General features: G+C 40.9%; 1 protein-coding gene across 1 annotated transcript in view; it reads right to left on the bottom strand.

The window, feature by feature from the left end:
* The window catches only part of RBFOX1 (RNA binding fox-1 homolog 1), a 2047095-nt gene that overhangs the window by 565836 nt on the left and 1459086 nt on the right, over positions 1-22173 (bottom strand). Inside the window, exon 7 of the mRNA XM_088016928.1 lies at positions 7960-8001. Within this exon, the coding sequence (XP_087873054.1) occupies positions 7960-8001 (42 nt within the window). The remainder of the gene's footprint in view (positions 1-7959; positions 8002-22173) is intronic.

The raw sequence follows: 22173 nt of genomic DNA, 5'->3' as shown, positions 1-22173 counted from the left end.
ATTTGGATGGTAATATGGAGGACAATGTTCATGCTTCCAGAGAACTGGTTCTGAACACAAAATAATCCAGACAAACAAGTTATTAGACATTTCTTTGGAAAAGAGTATTCTGAAGCAGGCGAACAACAGTGTACAGAGGACAAGCGCCAGGACGTACATGTGGGAAAGGTTACTCTCGCTGGGGAGTTCCCGAAATTACTTGTTAAGGTATCCTGAGAAAAAGGATAAATTTATTCTTCCATTCTAGACTGAGAGGATTTTGAGCCATTAGGGTTGGCACATAAAAATAAGTCTACTTCCACTTTATGTTTCCAGCCCTGTGTCGGCTATCCATACTTTAGAGTCATCTCATTTGGGATGAGAATAGGTAGTTTGTTGGAAGCCTGTTAAAACAAGAAATCACCTTTAAAGTGATACAGAGGTTTCTTCAATATTTTATTTAATGTATAACATATTAGTGTGCATCAATCTGTTGATCTTTGATGTGAATCTGAGGTATCTTCTTTGAGTGACTTCTGCTGATTGAAATTCCTCATTATCATTCCCACAGAAAACCTCATCCATATTTCATAGTCTCCAAGAAGTGTCAGCCAGATAGGGACCAGGGGCCAAGTCTGGCCTACCACTTGTTCTTGTAAATAAAGTTTTATTGGAACACAGCCCCACTCATTCGTTGTGTCTGTAGCTGTCTAGCGCTATAATGGCAGTGTTGAATGGTGCAACAGAGACCATATGGCCCATGAAGCCTAAAGTAGCCATTATTTGGCCCTTTACAGGAAAAGTTTGCCTTACAGGAAAAATCTGATCTATACTATCAGTGCTGGTTTTGTTTAAAGTGAGGTAAAAATTTCAAGACACACTGGAAAGATTCTGACTGTAGAATTTGTCCAGATTTCTGAGCGTTCTTTATCCACTAACATTTTACAGTCCTTTCGCAGCTAATCAGAATAATTGTTGAGGCTTGCTCTCATAGAATGTTTCCAAAGCATTACCTTAGTTTTCATAGAAACAGCTCTTTTTCTTACTGCACTCATTTTTCATCAGTTTACACAACATTCCACTAAATAATGTAATTACAATAACAACTGCAGCTGCCAGAAGCAGATCTGGGAATAAATACAACTGAGTCTTGGCAAGCAGACACCTCAGGGAGCAGAGAGAAAGGTGAGATTGTACAAAACAGCTACTTCGCAGGATGTCATGGGCACGCATCAGTATGTTTTAGAAAGGGACTGGACTGGGAGTTGTTAATTTGGTAAGTTTGATAAGTGCACGTCAATCAGGTAAGCTTCTTCCATCCATGTGCTTTTATATAACATCTCTCATTTCAGGCATTTGTCAATTTCACATATACAATTTTGTCACGGTTATTTGACAAATCCCTGTCTTCTCTGCTAGCCTGTAAGGTACAGGAAGACGGGAATGTGTAGATTTGTCCACTATCTAGCACTGTAGTTGACATATGGTTCGTGCTCAAGAAATATTTCTTGAATAATAACTGAATGGAAGCAGGAACTCTGTAGTCCCAAAATCATGAATGCTGTGAGGTTTCATCAAATAGTGGGGAGTTTACATTCCCTTCCCCGTTGCTGGAACAGCCCCTGGGGATGGGTTGGACTTTAGAAGGGGGTGGGGGCAGGGAGGCAGGGGAAAGGTGTCTCAGATTCTGATAGCTCACTTCCAAGGCAGCCAGGAAGTATCATTATCTGATGCCTGGATGAAGGCAATGGGTTTAAGCCAAGATGATCATTAGCAATTTGCCTTCTGCAATCCACATCACTCTTGTATCTAGCAGAAATGAGAAACTTGCTTCTAACTGGCAAATTAAATATTGATAATGCAGATCTGCTCGACACCATCTTTCACAAGGCTGGCACTGTAATTTCAATGTTTCTGAAACTTCGGTCATTTGCATTCCAACGTCACAATTTTTGTCATAACTGCAGGCACTCTGTAACATTATGTAGTTAGTATTTGTCTTTCAAGCAACTCATTTTTAACCTAAATAGATGTTATTTGCCAAGGAAACTTTGTGTTGCCACTGCAATTGGAAAACCAGTATCAGTAGTCATAAATAAGAGTTAATGGGAAGAAAATAAACCCATTCATATCTAACAATTATTAAGAACCTCTTCTATACTAGAGAGTGTTCTAAGAGCCTCATATGCATTCGCTACTTTAATCTCTGTTTGCAGGGGCACATATATACACTGACATATGACTTATGAAATATGCAATTATCTCCATTATATAGAGGAGGTATTTGAGGTACACAGGATTTCAGTAACCTGCACAAGTAGTAAATTACAGTCTAGATTTTTATCTCAGCAGGGCCTAGCTCCAGGCCCCTCGTTCTTAACTACTGTATTTTGCAAACAATGTTTTTAGTGTCTAGATAGATGCTTTGGCTGCTGCAGGCTCCACGCCTGAGGCACACTCTGTTTCTGTTAAAAACAGGGCTTAGGACCAGTGAGAGACTTGTCAAAGATAACTGTAGTTAAAACTGAGAGTTTCTCATTTGACATAAAAAGGATTGAGAGAGAATTGAAAAAGGAATCACTTTCTAAATAGTTCCCCCTTTCTTATTGACTAGATGTTCACCACCTGAAATCTGTGAGTACCACACACAGGGTAGGTGTCTTACACTTTGTAAAATGCTAAGCTGGACACTGGGTGTAGCACACCTATTTCCCAGGATCCTTTGCCTGGCTCTGATCTCCAAGTTTGGAGGGTGCAGTGGACATCCCTGGGTATATTTACTCAGCTGGCGATGACTCTCTCCCTGATGATCAAGTCCTCCTCAACAGCTGGCCTTTGGGTAACGAGGTTTATTTATCCTGCTTCTCCGGACACTGATGACTGGACCACAGTGAACAACCTGAGCTAGACTGGGCCAATCAGATGCCTTTTCTAGGAATTTGTAATCAGGAGGCATTAACAGTCCCTAAACCTGCAGGAAACTGCAGCACAAATCTTAGGGTCTGAAAGGTACCACAAGCTTAAAAAAGGGAGAGATCCTTTTTCAAAAGAAAATTCCAGAGTGGGCCCACAAGGAGAAATCAAGATGAGGGAGGAAAAGAACTGCCTGAGTTCTGACAGCTTTCTGATACTAAGCTCCTTGGGAAGCCTGGTTTGTATGCCTTTTCTGCTTAGGCTAACCTGAATCAGTCCTTATGATTTGCTTAGCTAAGTGAGAGGCAGTTTTCTTCTAAATACACCACCATGCCATCAACTATGGAACCTGTCCTTTGAGGTAATTTTTTTTTGGGGGGGGGAGTTGAGTGGGAGTAGATATACCCTGGATGTCTGTGTTCTCTGCCTGGTATTCCTAGCAGGAAGAGGGATGAGAGAATCATTGGGAAGAATACTGTATTTGCAATGGCAATATTGCTGATTATGAGGTGTACATTTTTTTTGAAGTGTTTTACGTAAGTCATTTCATCCAATCAACAATCCAGTGAGAAAGGATCCCCATCTTACACACAGGGAAACGGAAGCTTTGAAAAAGTAGGGCAAATTTAGATCTGAGATATGAACTCAAGTGTATATAATTAGAGCTCCTAACCACCCCTAATCACCCCTCGTACCATGTTGACTCCAGTGGTATCTATTTGCTGTATTGCTGATAAAGATTTTGGTCTGTGAACAAATAATGACCCACCTAGGAGCCAAGCCTTTGCCTGCTTAGTAGTGTGCTAACCAAATATGTTAAACAGTCTCCAAAGTAACATCAGATACTCACAGCACAAGAGATCCCTTTGTAACCAAATATTTTATGTGAATGCTAGCAAACGTCATCATTTGATCCCCTACCCTATGACCATACCATCTTTCCAACAGTAGATCACTGAGGGAGACACAGGGCTACTGAGGTCACATAATTTCTCTCTCAGTTGTTTTTCTGCCCTTCTGTCATTCCAGATGCCGGAACAGTAAATGTTGATGGTTGGGTTATGGTAAATGCACAACTAGGACTACCCGACCTGCTGGCTTCACTCACCAGTGATGCTGGGACAAGGTGTTAAATACAGCCCATAGAGTCAGGAGCACTTAATGTACAGATCTCATGGTGAGCTCTTGTGGATCAACTCCCCAGAAGAACCCAGTGACAATCTGAAATGCAAGCCCAGAGGAAGGCTCAGCCAAAACTTGGGATGGAGGAATAAACAGGTTTTCTGTTCTGTAGTTGCTCACTGGGAATATGAGTTTCTTCTGAGAACGGCATATCATGGGTCAGGAGTAACTGGATGAGGCCCTCTTCTCTTGGGAAAAGCAGGGGCTAGGAAGCTCACGGACAGTATCTCTGGGGCTGAGCTGGGTGCTGGGGTGAAGTGCACTGTCAGTACCTGAGGCTGAGGGGGAATGAGTAAACACTGCATCTGGGCCGGTTCCAAAGAACATAAGGCAAAACACAAAGGGAGGGCCAAGCCGGGTAGAAAAGGTAGAATGGGGAGATGTGATCGGTCAGACGTTGGCAGAAAAAGCATCTATGAAGTTCCATAAGCCAGAGTTCAGGCACTTGCTGGGGCTTTAGATGTGGCTCCCATGGCCCTGTGTGTGGGATACAAGGGAGCACTGAAAGGACTTGGCAGGAAACAATGCCATGCAGGACAGAGAGGGCCCATGCGGATTCCTTTTGTGGGGGACTCGAATGGGTAATTCCACCAAAGATATCCACAAATCCTGTTTTCGGTCAGGTGACAATGGGCCTGTCCCCTGGGATGACTCATGGCTGTTGTAGCCAATCACTGAGATCCCAGGACAGTGGGAGTGATTGGCATAGAGATTGGCCAATGCAATGAAAGAGAACGTCTACAGAGAAGGCTTCTGGGAATGATTTTCCTCCAATTAAATGCAAGAGCAATGAGGAAGATCCTCATAGCTCTCCCCGATGAGAATGTCATGTGATGAAGGGATGCGTGTCCTTCATCTTGGAAGAAGCAAAGAAAGGCCAAGAGAAGCACAGAGATTCCAAACCCCTGCACTAACGCCAAGAGTCCACCGAGTCAGCCCTGGCATCGGGAGGCGATGAAATGTTTTTATACTTTAAATAATGCATAGCTTTTCTGTATTTGTAGACTATAACATCCTAACTGGGGAAAAAAATTAAAAACCGATAAAATTTTCAAGAGTGTTTCTCAGAGTGTATTCTGCATCCAAAAATGTTCTGTGATCAGATGCTTTTACAAAACATCGCATATTATAACCATCTCCCTGTACTTCACTTTTGCACATTAAAAGCTCTGAGAAGTCCTTCAGGTATCTAAAAAAAAAAGTTTGCCTTTTTTCAACTTTTTAAAAATTAATTAGAGAATTTGTTTGAGATTTGTAATATCTTATAGAACATGGACCTCGGAGTCCATTTTGGAAAAAAGATAATTTAGAATTTGTGAGAAGGAGAAGGAGAGCAGAGGAGCAGGTCTGGGACATGCCAGTCCCTACACAGTGCCCACACGCACAAAACCGAAAGAGCAGTTGTATCTTTCTGCATTAGCTGCTGTTTCCAGGAGGCCAAGGAAAAGGGATGCATTTTATAATTACCCACTTGCATCCCTGACTTCTGACAACATAACAAAATGAACTAATGAAGAAATATGAACTCGACCACATGCCCATGGTCCAGTCATCTTGTACGGCAAATCTGGAAACGCAGCTTGATTGCTGTGTTTAAAACATATTTTTGAAAGTGTGGCTGGCAGGCAGGCACTCTTGAATGGTGATGGTATCTAAACAGATAACTATTTTTCTCCCACTTGCTCTCTTTCTAAGAAGAAAAAAAATGAGATTAAGGAAAATGCATTTCATTGAGATGGCCAAGTATTAGCATTTCAAATCAAAACCAAATTTCTTCTAGGGACCCTAAAAAAAAAAGCCATCACCTTAATGAGGAAAGTTCTCTTTTCAGGTAGTAGAGGGGCTGAGTACGCAGCTAGGACAGGAAGACAGGAGGAGACAGAGTAAATATCCATAGATGTCAAAGGCCAGACAGCAGAGTAACACTGGGCGTCTCCCAGGAAGGCACTAGATGACCAACAGTCAAACCAGAAAGGAAGTCTTCACTGCATTCCCTTTGGTATCATTTAAAATTCTGAACCACAGAAATGGGTATTCCATCGACTTAAATGTGTTTTCTATTGATTCAAAACATAAATTCGTTTAAAATATAAAAACAGAAACTACAATAGCAATGACAAACAAAGCACCAATTCATGATATTAGAGATAATTTTATCTGGGGCTACTGGAGCCACACAGGGACTAAACTATATGACCCATTATATCAAACCACAGCTTGAATTTATTCAACAACAGAGTGGGGAGGGCGCCATTCTTGTTCCTAAACCACACCCCTGTTGCCAATGTCCTCATCAATGCAAAATAATAAACCCCTCAAACTGCACACAAGCACTTCATTGCCTCCGGAGTCCCTAATTTGCCAGGCGAGTCTCATTTGCAAGAGATTTCAGGATTATCTTAATTCTGAGGAGTTTATCAGGGATCCTGGAGACAAAAGCATGCATTCCTCTTTATCTAGCTCTGACCTAGTTCTGGCCATCGTCCTCATCCAAACAGGAAGAGAAATCTGAAGTTGCAATACATTATTTACCAGGATGAACCAGTAATTCAGACTGCAGGGAAAAGCAATAAGAGAGCTCGGGAAAGCTTAAAACATCTTGAAGGCTATTTCACGAAGGAATCACAGCTAATGTAGGCACAGGTACTTAGGAGTGAAGTGGGTATAGATGAGAGGTTAACAGAGAGAGCCATGCTGGGAGACCACATAAAATAAATATGCATAAAAAAAGACATCCCCAACTCACTTCCTCAGTTTCATGCAACCAAACTCTGTTTTACACAAGGACTTAACAAACCTGATGCCAACAGCAATTGTAAAATGGAAAGAACTCTACAAATCATTGTCATCTTGAGACCGGCATTAAGTAAATGCTCTAAAAAGTTACAAGGCAGTGTATAAATGACACTGGACTGGTTTAATAAATTATTCTGATGCATTAGATCCCTTTGAGCTTAGGGACCTTGAGTTAGGTCCCCCAACCCCAAACCTCACTGTGATGTTTTCAAAAGCAGTGGATTCCTCCGGTTTTTATAATATGGAAACATGATGATAAGGTACACTGTCCAGTAAAAATTGCCAACTTCCATCAGTGACATTAAAACTGGGCCAATTATGAATTCAAAGTCATCCATCCAAAGCATGAATGCATTTTTAAAAAATACAATAGGAGGGGGTGGGAGACAATCCTGATATTTCTTAAAATACCATATCCACGCGAAGAAGGATATCAACCGTGATACCACGAGCAGAAAAATGCCAACCAGCTGTATTTATAAGCAAACCATCCTCCCCTCAGCCAGGGAACACTTTTTACCCCTAACACACGAGCGCTGAGAGAGTTTCATTTTTAAGAAGGTAAATAGCATATGAGGTTTAAAATTCTGTCTCTTTCTTCTATATACACAAATGCCACTGAAAATAAAAGGTCTATGGAGGACTGGAATTGTCCTAGAAAATACCCTTGACATATCGGTGGCTCACCCACTCCAGTTAACAGCAAAAGAGCATTTTAGCCACTCAGCAAACAGTCTGGTATTCACATTAAGAAGGCAGCAAGACATCCTTTTGACCTTTGTTATTACTTAGACCTCGTGTTGTACATAAAAAGAGTACAATGATGTCAAACAAATTCCAGAAGAGAAGTATTTATTGCTGAATCTAAATCAAAAAATCCATATCTACTATAATGGCACTTCAAAAGAAGATATACTGTATTTACCAGCTCAATCAATACTAAATTAGCTGGGATAAATATTTTCAACTCTACCAGTCTTAAGATGAAGCCCGCTATTTAGAACCCTGTGTCTTGGGAGAGACAAGGAAATTTTTGCTTATCATACAGAAACGAGAACCAGGAAGTATTTTACTGGCAGATGCACCTACCCTTAGCTGCTCTCTTTCACAATTCATCTGTTGTCTTGAAACCTACAAAGGAAAGAAAAAGAGGGGGAAAAATCAGCAGGTCTGCACAAAAACAACATGAAAGAAAATAGAAAGTTGCTTCTAATCACTCAGCTCAAAGCAGACCCAGGATTAATTACTTACGTATTTTTTTTTTTTCCTTTAGGTCTACATAGCCAGAGCTTCATTTGGATTTTCAGTCGTGTGATCCAGAAACACAGCTAGGATGAGCCAGAGTCTTGAAGAGGAATGAGGAGAGAGATCCTGTAGAGGGCATGGGAGGCAAAATCTGCCCGGGGATGAAGGTTCCCCTCAGCGTGAGAATCCCTCTTGCCCTGTCTAAGAGTGCTGGCACTCTTCACTGAACACCCGCTCAAAATGGTCGGGGCTAGGCATCGGCCATCACACGATGTCTTGTCCCATGTCAAGGGTCAACAGTGTCACCTACATGCCTTGGCAAATGGGCTCCATTTTATGGTCCAGTTCTAATCAGACATAGTTAAGTCCCCATATAACTGTGTTAGGGAGAATTCTGAGGACAATACTTGTATCAGACAAAGAAATTTTGATGAATTTGTGGTATCTACCATAAGCTCAAAAAGGAGAGATTCACGATACATACGCCATGCCTCAGTAACCTTCGCCCTACCAAAATGTGCTTCTTAAAATCAAGGATGCTTCTTTAGAGTGACCACATAATGTGTTGTCCAAACAGGAAAAACGGATGTGAGATGGAGGAGAGGGTGGGGTGGCATCAGTGACCATGCCAAGGACAGCAGATGTGAAGTGGGAGTGACAAGGCAAACTGAGACATATGGCCACTCTACCTCTATGGGAACTGGCTCACTCTACCTTCAGCTCAGATAGCTAGGCTGGAGTAAAATCTGGGTCTGCATTCACAATGGATTCTGTGTATTTCTCGTATTTTTTTTTTTAACCAATGAAGCAACCCCTGACTCCTTGCATCTGACAGTATATTGCCAGTTTTTGAAACTTTTACTAAAGGATAAAAAGGTTTAGGAACTGACTTCTGATGTATATTTTATATATTTTGTATTGAAAGCTTCTTTCTACTTTCTCCAAAACAAAAACAGAAACAAGAATCTTTATTTTGGAGATGCCAGGACCCAAAATCTACAAATCAGTGTTTTGTAATTCCCTTTAACCCAGAAACATCACCTCTGAGAACAGCGCCTAAGAAAATAAGAAGAGATACAAACAGATGTTTATTTACCTATCAATTAACTACAGCATTATTTGTGAAAGAAAAAATGGTAAATATTAAAATGTGCAGTAATGGGAAAATTAAAAAATAAATTCTAGTACATTCATATGATGGCACAACGTGCAACATTTGGAACCACGGTTTTTGGGAAAAACAGAAATGGGAAATGTTTAAAAGGCACTATTTAGTTCTTGAGAAAAGAAGCTACAAAGGTGCGCACATGTTATAATTCCTCTTTTGTTTTAAAAAACTCAGTAAAATAGATCATTTTAAAGAAAAAGAAGGAAGGAAGGAAGGAAGATAAAAGAAAAAGAGAAGAAACAACTGGGAGGAAATATTCCCAAATATTCAAAAGAAAATGGGTACAATTCTATAAATATACAAAACACAAACAGTGGATTATACACTTGAAATAAGTGACTTTAGAGTATGTAAATTTTATCTCCATAAACTGTTAAAAAATGAAGTGGAGCAAATCCACAGAGACAGAAAGTAAGATTAGCAGTGGCCAGGGGATTTGGGGAAGAGGCCATGAAGAGTGACAGCTTCATGGGAAACCCTTCCCAAGTTTCCATTTGGGGAGATGAAAAAGTTCTCACACTAGAGAGTGATGGCTGTGCAACATCATGGATGCATTAAATGTTCCCAAATTGTACACTTCGAAGGGGCTAAGATGGTAACTTTTATTTTATGTTTATGTTCACACAGTATAATAAGTGAAGTGGGTGAGGAGGTTCTGGTTCTAGGTAAGATGGAATAAGCACACTTCACCCCGTCTCCCGCCACTCAGTGCAAATGTTAAGTGTGCATGGAATGCACAGAGCAACCATTTGCGGTCTCTGCCAGGTAAGCAATAGCAGGTGGAGTGGGCAAGAAAAAAGAGTTCAAAGTACCACTAGACAAGTGGTGGGCTCATGCCCCGTTCCCCTCACCAGCATCCCCTGGCATGGATTCAAGGTGGCCTAGAACCCAGAATTAAGCATCAAAATACAGAGAGAGAGAGAGAGAGAGAGAGAGGCCCAACATCTGGAGGAGGGAAAGTTTCTCTGTGATCTGAGATGCTCTGGTCCCAGAAGATAGCAAATCCCTACTGATTTTTCTCTCTGTCCTCTGTCATTTGGCCACAAGGCGGGCTTAGCTGCAGGAGCACAGGAACAATGTAAGAAAGTACCAGCTCTCTGGCTGGAGGACAAGAAAGGGGAACCCTAGGAAATAAAAAATACTCTGAGGATCCTGGAAAGAGTTTGGAAGGAAGGAAAGAATTTGGGAGAATGACACCATGTAGTGCTTTTATGAACTCAACACTCACCCCTGAGCCACACATGTATGCACATGACCCAAACAAGATACCATAGACTTTGTGAACTGAACCGGATGGACCAATGTTCGGGTCCCAGACTGGTCACTGGGATGCATACGTGTGGGATAAATCCAACTATTACAGCAAAGGCTCTGACAGCAGAAATGATATTGGAAGCAAAATCCACAGAAGGAAGGTAAGAACTTTCAGCCTGAATCTAACTGGATCAATTGCCTGCTAACACAAAAATATCAACAATTTCCATAGAGGAATAAGACCCAATGTGTCATAACATTCATATCCAGTGTACCCAGGATACAACCAGAATTACTGGGCATACAAAGAAACCAGAAAATCTAAACTCACGTGGGAAGAGACAGTCACAGAAACTGACATGGGGATGACATAGATGTTGAAACGGTCAAATAAAGATTTTAAGCAGCTATTATAAAAATTTCCAACAAGTAAGGGAAAACACAGTAAAACAAATGAAAAAAAAAACAATAAACATTGCTGGCAAAAGAATTGAAGCTACAAAGAAGAATCAAGTGGAAATTCTGGCACTGTAAAAACAATAGGCTAAATAAAAAAAAAATAAAACTCAAGGAATGAGTTCAAATGTACAATGGAGATAGCAGAAGAAACTCAATGAACTTGAATATATAAGAATTAAAAACATACAATCTAAATAACAGAGAGAGAAAAGTAAATCCAGGGACCTGTAGAATAATACCAAAAGATATAACATTCATGTCACTGGAATTCTAGAATAAAGTTAGAGTTCACTGCAGAAAAATTATTTGAAGAAATAATGGCTAAAAATTCCCCACATTTAGCAAATGACATAACCCTATAAATTTAAGCTCAGCAAACCCTAAAGAGGTAAACCCCAAGAAATTCACATCTAGATATAATCAGACTGCTAAAAACTGAAAAATAAAACAAAGAAAACAACAAAACAAAACCAAATCACACTTTGAAAACAGCCAGAGACAAGTGATGCATTATTTGTGAGAGAGTAACAATCCAAATTACTGTGACTTCTCATTTAAACAAACAAAAACCAGGCAGGCCAGAAGAAGGTGGCACATGATTTTTTTAAGTGTTGAAAGAAAAGAAGTGTCAATCCATAATTGTAATTCCATAAAAAACAGCCATTAGAAATGAAGGTGAGAAAGAAACTAAAAAAAATTCATTGCCAACAGACCTGCTCTCATAGAATTGCTACAGGAAGTTCTCCAGACAGAGGGAATTTAATACCAGAAGAAAATGTGGAACATCAAGATAAGAGGAAGAGCAAAGGAAATGGTAAACATATGGGTAAATATAAATATAATAGACTAGTCTACTCCTCTTGAGTTCTTTCAAACATGTGTAATAGTTGGAAGCAGAAAAATTACAAAATTGCCTCACAAGGTTTGCAATGTACCTAAGATAAACCGAATATGAAGAGAGAGGAGTGAAGGGGCACATATGTCAATAAGGTTTCTACATTCCAGCTGAAATGGCAAAATATCGACTCTATGTAGACTGAGAGAAGGGAAATATGTATGTACTGTATTCCTTTGAGTAACCACTTGAAACAAAACCACCACAACAAAATGTGATATACCCAAAACCAAATAATGCTAGAATAATTGGACGTCTGTATACAGAAACAAAAGAAAACAAAACACCCCAACCTAAAACTCACATTCTTTATACAAAAATTAACTCAAACAGGCCACATATCTCAGTCTAAAACTAAATCATAGGTTCAGTTAAAGACTGATGACAATGTTTTTCTTAATGCTTTGCTGTGGTTTTCAAAGTATCCTTTATGTCATGCAGGACATTTATAATCGGAAAATATTTTAGTATCAGTGACTTGCAGAAATATGTGTTTTTACTGTTACTGTTATTGTTATAGTGATAGCTTTCATTTTAATTAACTAAATAAAATCCTTTATCTAATAACAAGATTAATATTTTTAACGTGTGTCTTCAAACCCGGGAGGGTTTGTCAGACACACAGGAGCACAATGACATTTACAAAAACAAGGAGTGGGTGCCTGGGTGGCTCAGATGGTTAAGCGTCTGCCTTCGGCTCAGGTCATGATCCCAGGGTCCTGGGATCAAGTCCCGCATCGGGCTCCCTGCTCCTTGGAAGCCTGCTTCTTCCTCTGCCTCTCTCTCTCTCTCTCTCTCTCTCTCTCTGTCTCTCATGAATAAATAAATAAAATCTTAAAAAAAAAAAAAGGAGCCTACTGACCTAAACAATGTGAAGTGATGTCATATTATAATGTTCCTATTACAGAGCATAGCAAATGCAAAATTCAACAGTAGCCATGAAAACAGCTTTGTTGTCCTGTGAATGAAGCTGATTAAGGAAAATGAGATTTGGAGATAACAAAAAAAGGGGCATTTTGAGTCATTTCTATAGTGGACATTTGGTTTTTTTAATTTGAGTTTTTGTTTTTTTGTTTTTTCATTTTTCCTGCATGGCATCCCATATTGTTTTGCCAATATTCTTTCTTTTTAAAGATATTATTTATTTATTTGTCAGAGAGAGAGAGTATGCAAGCACAAGCAGGGGGAGTGGCAGGCAGAGGGAGAAGCAGGCTCCCCACTGAGCAGGGAGCCCAATGCGGGGCTCGATCCCAGGACCCTGGGATCATGACCTGAGCCGAAGGCAGATGCTTAACTGACTGAGCCACCCAGGCATCCCTGTTTTGCCAATATTCTGAAAACAATGTCCTTTTTGCCAATATCCTAAATATTCGCCAATATTCTAAAAACAATATCCTTTTGGGGACATGTTCCTGTCGAATCCCATAAATATTCTGTGAATTGGATGTCCTTATGACCACACTCTACCTGCTGCCTAATGAAGCCTACATTTGCCATTACCTCTTTGGTTGGAAGGCAACTGTGTAATACCCATATCTTCTGAATAAGGTGGCTGCTCACCGCCCCTTCTTCACCAAGCGACAGAGTATAATTGGCCAGTTAGGCAAGATGGCGGAGTCCCATCATGGGTCTCTGCATGTGTTACAACTGTGCTCATCACACAACACTCGGAGCAGTGTATAATGATGCTCTGAAGGCTCACTAGTTATTGCTAGACCTCTTAAATTTTTTCCCCATAACCATTATGAGAGAGGGCTAGAGAATAAAAGGCACCTGTAAATTCTTATCATCTGTTTTGAAGAAAGACCCTTCCAGTGCACTCTTTAAAAGCCAACCTTGAAAAATATCTTAAATATACACTTCACTAAACGTCATTTCATTTGGAAACTAACATGCAATATTTTTTTTTCCCTCTCATGGCAGTAATGCACAGAACCATTATATTTTACAGCCTAAATGAAAAAAGGGAAAGTGGGAGGTCTGGTGCTGCTCCTTTAAGATGCTTCCAGAGAATCAAATACCACTCTCGATAGGTTGCCAAGTAAGCACTTATGAAAGGTTAGAAACTGAAGCAATAAACTTCAGCATGAGACCCTTTGCTCTCCTGGTTGAACGGGATGTTTAATAGCAGGAATTCATCTTCTCCCATCTCCTATATTCATTGAGCCAAGCAGGCCAAAGAATCTTTCTCAGACAGCCTTTTTCATCTTCTACTGACTTTGAGCTCTCTCTTATCAGTTCTTCCCACTTTATCCTGACCCTATTACTAGTTTGATTTCCCCTCCTACACATTAGACTGGATCTACAAGGGAAAGGACTGAGTCTTATTTGACTTTCTTTTTCTAGAGACCAGGACAACCTTTGGAGTCCATTCATTTCATTTGTTTGTCTATCCATCCATTCCTCCATGTACTCAACAGCAAATGCATACAGATACTGTACATTCTGTATATCAGACACTGTTCTAGGTACTAGGAATGCAACAGTAAAAACAAAAGACTTCTGGAACTCACTAAGTGGGGGAAAAACAGTACATTGATAATTACAACACAAAAAACATTAGCTACAATGAAGTATAAGATATGCCAACAGCACAACCACCTTGTTTTAGAGAGTTGAAAAAAATGTGCTATTTTTTGTTTGTTTGTTTTGTTGTTTTTTAGAAAATGTATCCAAAGAAAGAATGAATTAAACAAAATCCTTTCAAGGAGAGAGGAGAATGTGTGGAAATCCCGGTGAGATTATGAAGTGCAAGTAATTCAATATGGCGGAAGAATCAAGCCAAAGAGGAAACTGATGAGAGACTGAGTTAAATTGGGAAAAGTACAAGTCAAAAGAAATAAGACACACCATAAATTAATGGATAAACAGATGTGTAGAATGTTTAAAATAATATAATGTTAGAAATTCCAAATTTCTAACTCTGAAATTCCAAATTTCAGAGCATTTGTGAATTATTCAGAAGAAAACCCCCAAGAAGTCTAGCAACATAGGACTCAATAGGTCAAATCAGTTGGTACCTACATACATTTCTCAAATTCTCCATTTTCATAGTCATTATAAATTCTTCTGAAATAAGATGGCATTCCCTATGAAGGCATGCTTCAAAGTATCCAGGGTGAATTCTACAGTTTGCCTTTTCCTTAATGCATTTCAGGATTATTGTATATATTTGAGTTCCTACTGTCTGACAAGCACTGTGTAATGGGAGGGGATGTAGATATAAATGATACATGGTGCATTTCCTTAAAAAAGAAAAAAACCCAAAGAGAGGGGAAGAGATGAATAAAATGAAAATTATAGTGCCACACTATAGTCCTAGTGTGATAGAGGGGGATCCCACAGGCACCCAAATGAGAGGCACCAACCCAGTCTGCTGTGTGGGAAAAATAGTTGAGTAAGGCATCAGTCAGGTGTTTTCAGAGATAGAGTCCTTGATCTGACCCTTATTGGATGAATAAGAGTTGGGTGGGCTGACCTACCCAAGGATTTGGGAAGAGGATATTGCAAAGAGCCCAGCTGAAGGCAGGACAAAGTAAGGGAGAACACTGGATTGGGGGGTGGGGGTAAGGAAAGTACATTTGTATCACAAAACCTTTATATTTTGCTCATGTTAACTATGCTAACAGGAAAATAATGATTTTAATTATTTTTTAGTAAAATGAATTTCACATTAACAGTGGTTAAGCTTTATGAGATGTTTATGACATGCCAAAAAATGTGCTACAAGCTTTTTAGGAAGATCTCGGTTAATGCTCACCAAATCATGAGTAGACAGTATCCCTGGCTCCAGTTTACAGATGGGGAAACCGAGGCACAATTAGGTGGAGTGACTTTCTGAAGTTGCAAACCTAGGAAGTATTGGAGAGGCAACTGCCATCCAGATGACTTGACTCAAGTCCCTCTTTTAATCAGTGCCGTACACAGCTCCCAGTATCAAGGACCAACCCAAACCAAAGAAACCCACATTTTTAACCCAACCCCCAGTCTGCACCCCATTTTGTCCTTAGCAAGTGCTCTTCTGCTGCTCTAACATGATATTGTTTATATACTGGCAGGTGTCTTCAAGAGAAGATGAAATGACTATGTTATTTGGCTCCATAAATGCACAGAACTGCACACTTGGCTCTTTGTGGCTGGATGAGTTTAAACTGGGGTACTTTCCACCAAATCAGATTTCTCTAACAAGTCCACCGGATCCTTTTGCAGGTTGAGTTTCTTCCCCAGTGGAGACTGGAGGCTCAGGAATCAGACTGCTTCAGTCCAATCATGGCACATCATCTAGGTAATATTAGCCACATTGTATCATCTCCCTGTTCTCAATTTCCCCATCTGTATAATGGGGATAACATGGTGCCTACCTTGTGTCTAATTTTCTTGTGAGCACAAAATAAGATAATCCACATAAGATACTAAGGAAAGCACCAGGCACATTTAAATAATTCAACAAATACTAGAAATTGCTGTAAGAATTAGTGGGAGGGCCAGGGGTTTTCAGAAGGAGAATTAGGCCAATGATTTGGGTTTAAATCCTGGCTTTGCTCCCCATAGGTTGTGGGAATTTGGCTGAATTAATGACACTTTTTGAGTCTCAGATCCCTTTTCCTAAAACAAAAGAAAGTATATATATGTATGTACATACATATATGTGTATAAGTGCATATATGTGTACATGTATATAAATATATATAGGTGATGGCTGCCCTGAAATTTTTAAAGGTTTGATATTATCCTTTGGAGATGGGTGGCTAAACAGGCACTCGTAAAGCGCACAGGTTAGAGTGTAACTTGGTATACACCTGTTAGGGAGCAGTTGACAACTGTCACAACACAGAACGTGCAATTCCTCTCCCTCAAAGATTCCTCAGCTAGGAGCTCCTTCAACAGAATGGAGGGAGGAATGCAGAGGGAAGGGCATGACTTCTCATAACACAGAGCTGGAGCATGGACAATATCAGGGTCCATCAGTACCAAAATGGTTAAGTAAATTGCGGTTCCTCTATAACAGGGGTGGGAAACCTTCTTCTATGAGAGCCAAATGGTGAATAATTTTGGCTTGGAGGGCCATAGAGTCTGCCACAGCTCCTCAATCCTGCCCTTGTGGTGAGAAAGCAGCAAAATCAATGTGTCAACAAATGGCTTCAGCTGTGTTTCAATAAAACTTTATTTTCAGAAAAATGCTATGGGCTGCATTTGGCTTATGGCCATGATTTGCCAACCCTTGATCTATACTATGGAATACTACGGATTCATTAGAAATTCACAGATATGAAATGGTGTCCATGATAGAATGAATAAAACAAAGCAAGTTGAACCAATTTTTAAAATATGATCCCATTTTTGTTTAAAAAGCTGTACATAGGGGCGCCAGGCTGGCTCAGTCAGTTAGGCGTCTGCCTTCCGCTCAGGTCATGATCCCGGGGTCCTGGGATTGAACCCTGCCTCGGGCTCCCTGCTCCGCAGGAAGCCTGCTTCTCCCTCTCCCTCTGCTACTCCCCCTGCTTGTGCTCTATCGCTTGCTCTCTCTCTCTCTCTCTGACAAATAAATAAAATCTTAAAAAAAAAAAAAGCTGTACATATATACACATGCAAATATCCATTTATACGGGAAAAAATTCTGGAATGATAAACACCAAACTGCAAACAAAGCACAAAAATTATGTCCTGGGAATGAGAATAATAATGAGGACCAAGGAAGTAGAGAGGCTATTTCTCATAATCTTGGGTTCTATTATTTCAGCTTCTTGCAATGAATGCCCACTGCTTTTGTACATTCAAATGAACAGCAGTCATAATAGTGTAATTTTTAAAAGCTGATTTTTTATTGCAATGATTAAATGAGAAATTGGATGTAGGGCATCAAGCCCAGGCCTGGCCCAGTACCTACCCACATAGTAGGTACTCAATTAATGTGAGCTATAAATAACTCCCCAAGACACCAAAAGGGTAAACCCAGGGTGGCCATCCTAGAAAAAGCTCAACTCCAATTTTTCGGGGGTATTTTGTAGTTTAGTTTGCATTCCCTTCAGTGGAAAGGTAAAAGGAAAAAAAAAAAGGTTGATCTGCCTACTCTACTTCTGGGTTCTTATATAAAATGTTTATTGGAGAGCTGAGTTTAGGAAGACCTTCAATCTCTGAATATAATGCAGTCCATCACATTGGTTGTAATAAAGCTCGTTGCTCTTTCCAAATGTATCCTACAGTGAAGTGTGTCCTCTGATTCCAGGCAAACAGTACCATTTACGTCAGATATGAAAGTACAAAGTCCATCACTTGTGGTTGGGCTTTTTCATTTGTTTTGGGGGTCTTTTGTGGGGTTTTTTTTTTTTTTTTGGTATAAGGGAGAAAAAAGAGTGTGGGAAAGTAGTAATTGCTTAGGATTCAGGAAAGGAAGCAAGGAATAATCAATTGGGAAAAAAAAAGAAAACAAAAAGTCACAACGAGTCAAGTCAGCCATGATTAATTAACTCGATTCTGGCTCGTGTTGTATAAATTGAAGAAAATGCATTTGAGAGAACAACCTGGGAAGTCCACTCATCTCTCCCCCAACAATTTCATTTCAACTTTGGGGAGAACTAGAATTCGCTCCTTAAGTCCTGCCGTCTTGCCGAGGTGCCGGCTTTGGAGGGGAGACGCAGGGGTAGTAGACAGGAGACGCAGGGGTGAACAGGAGACGCAGGGGTAGTAGACAGGAGACGCAGGGGTAGTAGACAGGAGACGCAGGGGTAGTAGACAGGAGACGCAGGGGTAGTAGACAGGAGACGCAGGGGTAGTAGACAGGAGACGCAGGGGTAGTAGACAGGAGACGCAGGGGTGGACAGGAGACGCAGGGGTAGTAGATAGGAGACAAAGGGGTAGTAGACAGGAGACGCAGGGGTGAACAGGAGACGCAGGGGTAGTAGACAGGAGACGCAGGGGTACTAGACAGGAGACGCAGGGGTGGACAGGAGACGCAGGGGTAGTAGACAGGAGACGCAGGGGTAGTAGACAGGAGACGCAGGGGTGGACAGGAGACGCAGGGGTGGACAGGAGATGCAGGGGTGGACAGGAGACGCAGGGGTGGGCAGGAGAAAAGAGCTTGGCCAGGCTAAGTACTAATTGGGGGAAAAGAATAATGGGTTTGTTGTTATATCAAACCTTGAGCAGATAAGCCCAAAGACCGAAAGCTCTAACATATCTAACTGATGGCTAACAACACTTGGGATAATTTATTGAGCATGTCCTGAAATCTCAAAATACTGAGTGTTTGCAGGACTTAAATGACCTGTGGCATGGTGTGGTATGTGCCAGGCACTACACATAGAGCAGTGAGCACTTCTTCTCCTGTTGTTCCTGGTAAAACTGTATCATTTCGCTGGTATCAGTACTTCTATCAAGAGTCACTGCTCCAGATGCAAGTCACTGGGGAGATCCAAGTGTTGGTTATCTGATTAAAAGAAAGTCAGAGGTCAGGATGCCTGCAGAACTTGAATGAGCCTCAAATAACAGGGTTTTCAAGAGCTGTTTTCTTTAGGGAGAAAGGCTTTTTACACTTCCTCTGCCGTGCACCCACTTGTTAAATACCCCCATTAGCAACAGAGCCAGACCCCCAGGTTTGAGACAAAGGCATCCAGGCAGACGGATTCCATAGACAAACACCAAGTAAGAGGTGGCAGCTACAAGCAGCACCTGCCAAGGAACCCCTTCAGCCTCCTGCTTCCCTCTGCTTCCTGCAAGGATGCAGTCTCTCAGAGTTGTTAATTTCAGGCCTCCAAGTGACAGGGCAGCCCCCTGGCCACAAAGAGGCCCGGCTGCTCGGACACACGCACACACTTTTCCAAGTGAAACCAGAAAACGTCTTTGCATCTGATAACTTGCAAGGTGGGGGGAAAATATTGCCTATTATTTATTCTAATAATAAACCATTACCCAAGGCACATTTTTATTCTCCAGATTTAATAAGGTATTTTGTGAACCGAGGCAGAGGAGGGAGGGAGAAAACAATTGTGGTTATTAGGGAGATGATTTCTGTTTGTTTCAGACGCAGAAGTAATCATCATTCCTTTCCTTCATAATCAAGGGTTATAACTGCCCCCCCCCTTCCCCAACCTCTTGCTCTGGCCAAGAAAATTCAAACAACACTCAACAAAATGTCCTGAGGAACTAAAAGGGCTTGGCATGCTTCCCTGAACCAGTCTCCTAAGATCATCATTACCTTATAGCCAGAAAACTCTGATTATGGTGCAGGAGATCTCAACACAGACTTCTTGTCATCCCCCTCTCCACAGCCAGAGGTGGGAAAGAGTGGGGAGAACCAGGGAGGTGATTTACATACCACTTGCGTATCTCTACTTAGATGGGACAGATATATGTTCTCAAGATATTTTCACGCAAAGATGTTTTAACTGGAGGTTTTTTTTTTTTCTTTCTTTCTTTCTGGTTAGATGTCGCAAAGCTCTAATGGTAATTTTATCACAAGTTGGTAATTTGATAATCTGCATCCCAATTAAATAGATTCAGCAGAGACACCCAGGCCACTGGCCTTATCTGGGCAGTCATCCTGATCATGTTAATTGAGAGACATCTGAAAGGCATCTTAAATGCAGCCGTTAAAAGGACAAACTCTAACAGCCAGATTTCCAAGGGTCAACTCTCAACCCTGCAACTTAAAAGTTTAGGGAGCTCAGACAAATTCCTCACCTGGATCTGCCCATACACCCCAAGGGGTCACCGAAAGGTCTGAATGAACCTTAACATCTGTGAAGCAATTAGAGAGTGCCTGGGCACACAGAAAGCACCAAATAAGTGTCTTTTCACTGTAAGAAAGTGAAGTCAATCCCAAGTCTATTGGTTGCTGTTGCTGTTATCTATCCCTTTTTATAGGTTGACAATGTACTGGGTCTGCCCCAGCTCTGTGCTTAGATGTTAGGTGGACAATAGCACAGTGACAGAAAACCAAGGATTTGAAAAGCGGCTGATGCTTCTGGAAGTTTTGTGCTGCAACATTAAAAGTTCACATCCACAGATCGTAGAGTATGTCAACAGAAATAAATCATGTAACAACCACTGCACTACCAGAAAAAAACAAATAGCAAAGTGAACTAAGTCCCATTGGACCAATTTTCCAGACAAGGAAATAGGGGCATAAATGACTTTGCAGTTGAAGGCAGCTCAGGTGAACATCCCCCAGGCTGGCTTTTCTAAGGTATGCTGCTATCTGCATCTGAAGAAATCTTTACACAGCCATAAGAGGTCCTTACCATTCCTGATTTCCGCGACTTTACAAAATGTCATCATTTAAGAAATGGGAACAATCCTGTAGCTGGAGAAGCTTGAGGAGTGTTCATTTTGTAATTTTCCAGTTCAGTTGTCTGAAAGGGTTGCCTGGGTGGTGGTTGTTATGGTTGCCGTGTGTGCGTGTGTGTGTGTGTGTGTGCGCGCAGGCACACACGCACGCCCAGGAAAGAGAGAGAGGGAGGGAGGGAGGGAGAGAGAGAGAGAGAGAGAGAGAGTCACACTCTTCCTGGAAAGCTTAATGGAAGGAGCACTGGAAGATATATGCTTCATGAAAAATGAACGCTTATAACCCCTAAACTTAAAGAATCTTTATTGGAAGAATTCGGGTTCACAAAAGTTCTGAAACAATGAGAAGGCATTCATGTAAATCGCAGGCAATTTAAAAGGAAAATCTAGGTCATCTGGCTGTTTGCTTTGTCATCATCAGTATTAATTAGACGCTGGAAGTAATGACTGAGCTCAGACAGCTCTTCAGATTTAAAATAATAATAATAATAATAAACCAACAGAGCACAGCTTTACCTTCGGAAAGAAAATATTTTCACAAGTAGCGTTCTGAAAGAACCTGAGTGGGAAAACCTTGCAATTAAATTCGGCAAATGCGCTGTGAAATAATCCCAGGGGAAGTCTTATCTGTACTTAATATTCAAATAAATATTCTTTTTGTGTGCCATGCATTCAATAGGGTGCATTTTATTTAATTTAAGTGTATAATGTAATCAGTATCATGAGGAATAATCACAAGGAGCAGTAGAAGCCTTTAACTAGGATAAATGGGCCAGCTCCACAGTTGAATGGGCAATCGTGGGTGAGGAAGGAAATGCAAAGTGCAGAAACCCAAGTACAGTTTTTCCTGGATTGCCCTACAGGACCTGGATACTCAAAGTTTGGGCCATGGCATCATCTGGCAGCTCCTTAGAAATGCAGTTCCCTCACACCCCACCCCAGACCAACTGGATCAGAATCTCCATTTTCCAGGATCCCCGGTGATGCCTATGCACATTAA

Source organism: Eumetopias jubatus, unplaced genomic scaffold (genome assembly GCF_037043125.1).
Source record: "Eumetopias jubatus isolate StellerSeaLion01/CBP00866 unplaced genomic scaffold, mEumJub1_p1.0 scaffold_12, whole genome shotgun sequence".
NCBI lineage: Eukaryota > Metazoa > Chordata > Mammalia > Carnivora > Otariidae > Eumetopias > Eumetopias jubatus.
This window is presented reverse-complemented; position numbering and strand designations above follow the sequence as displayed.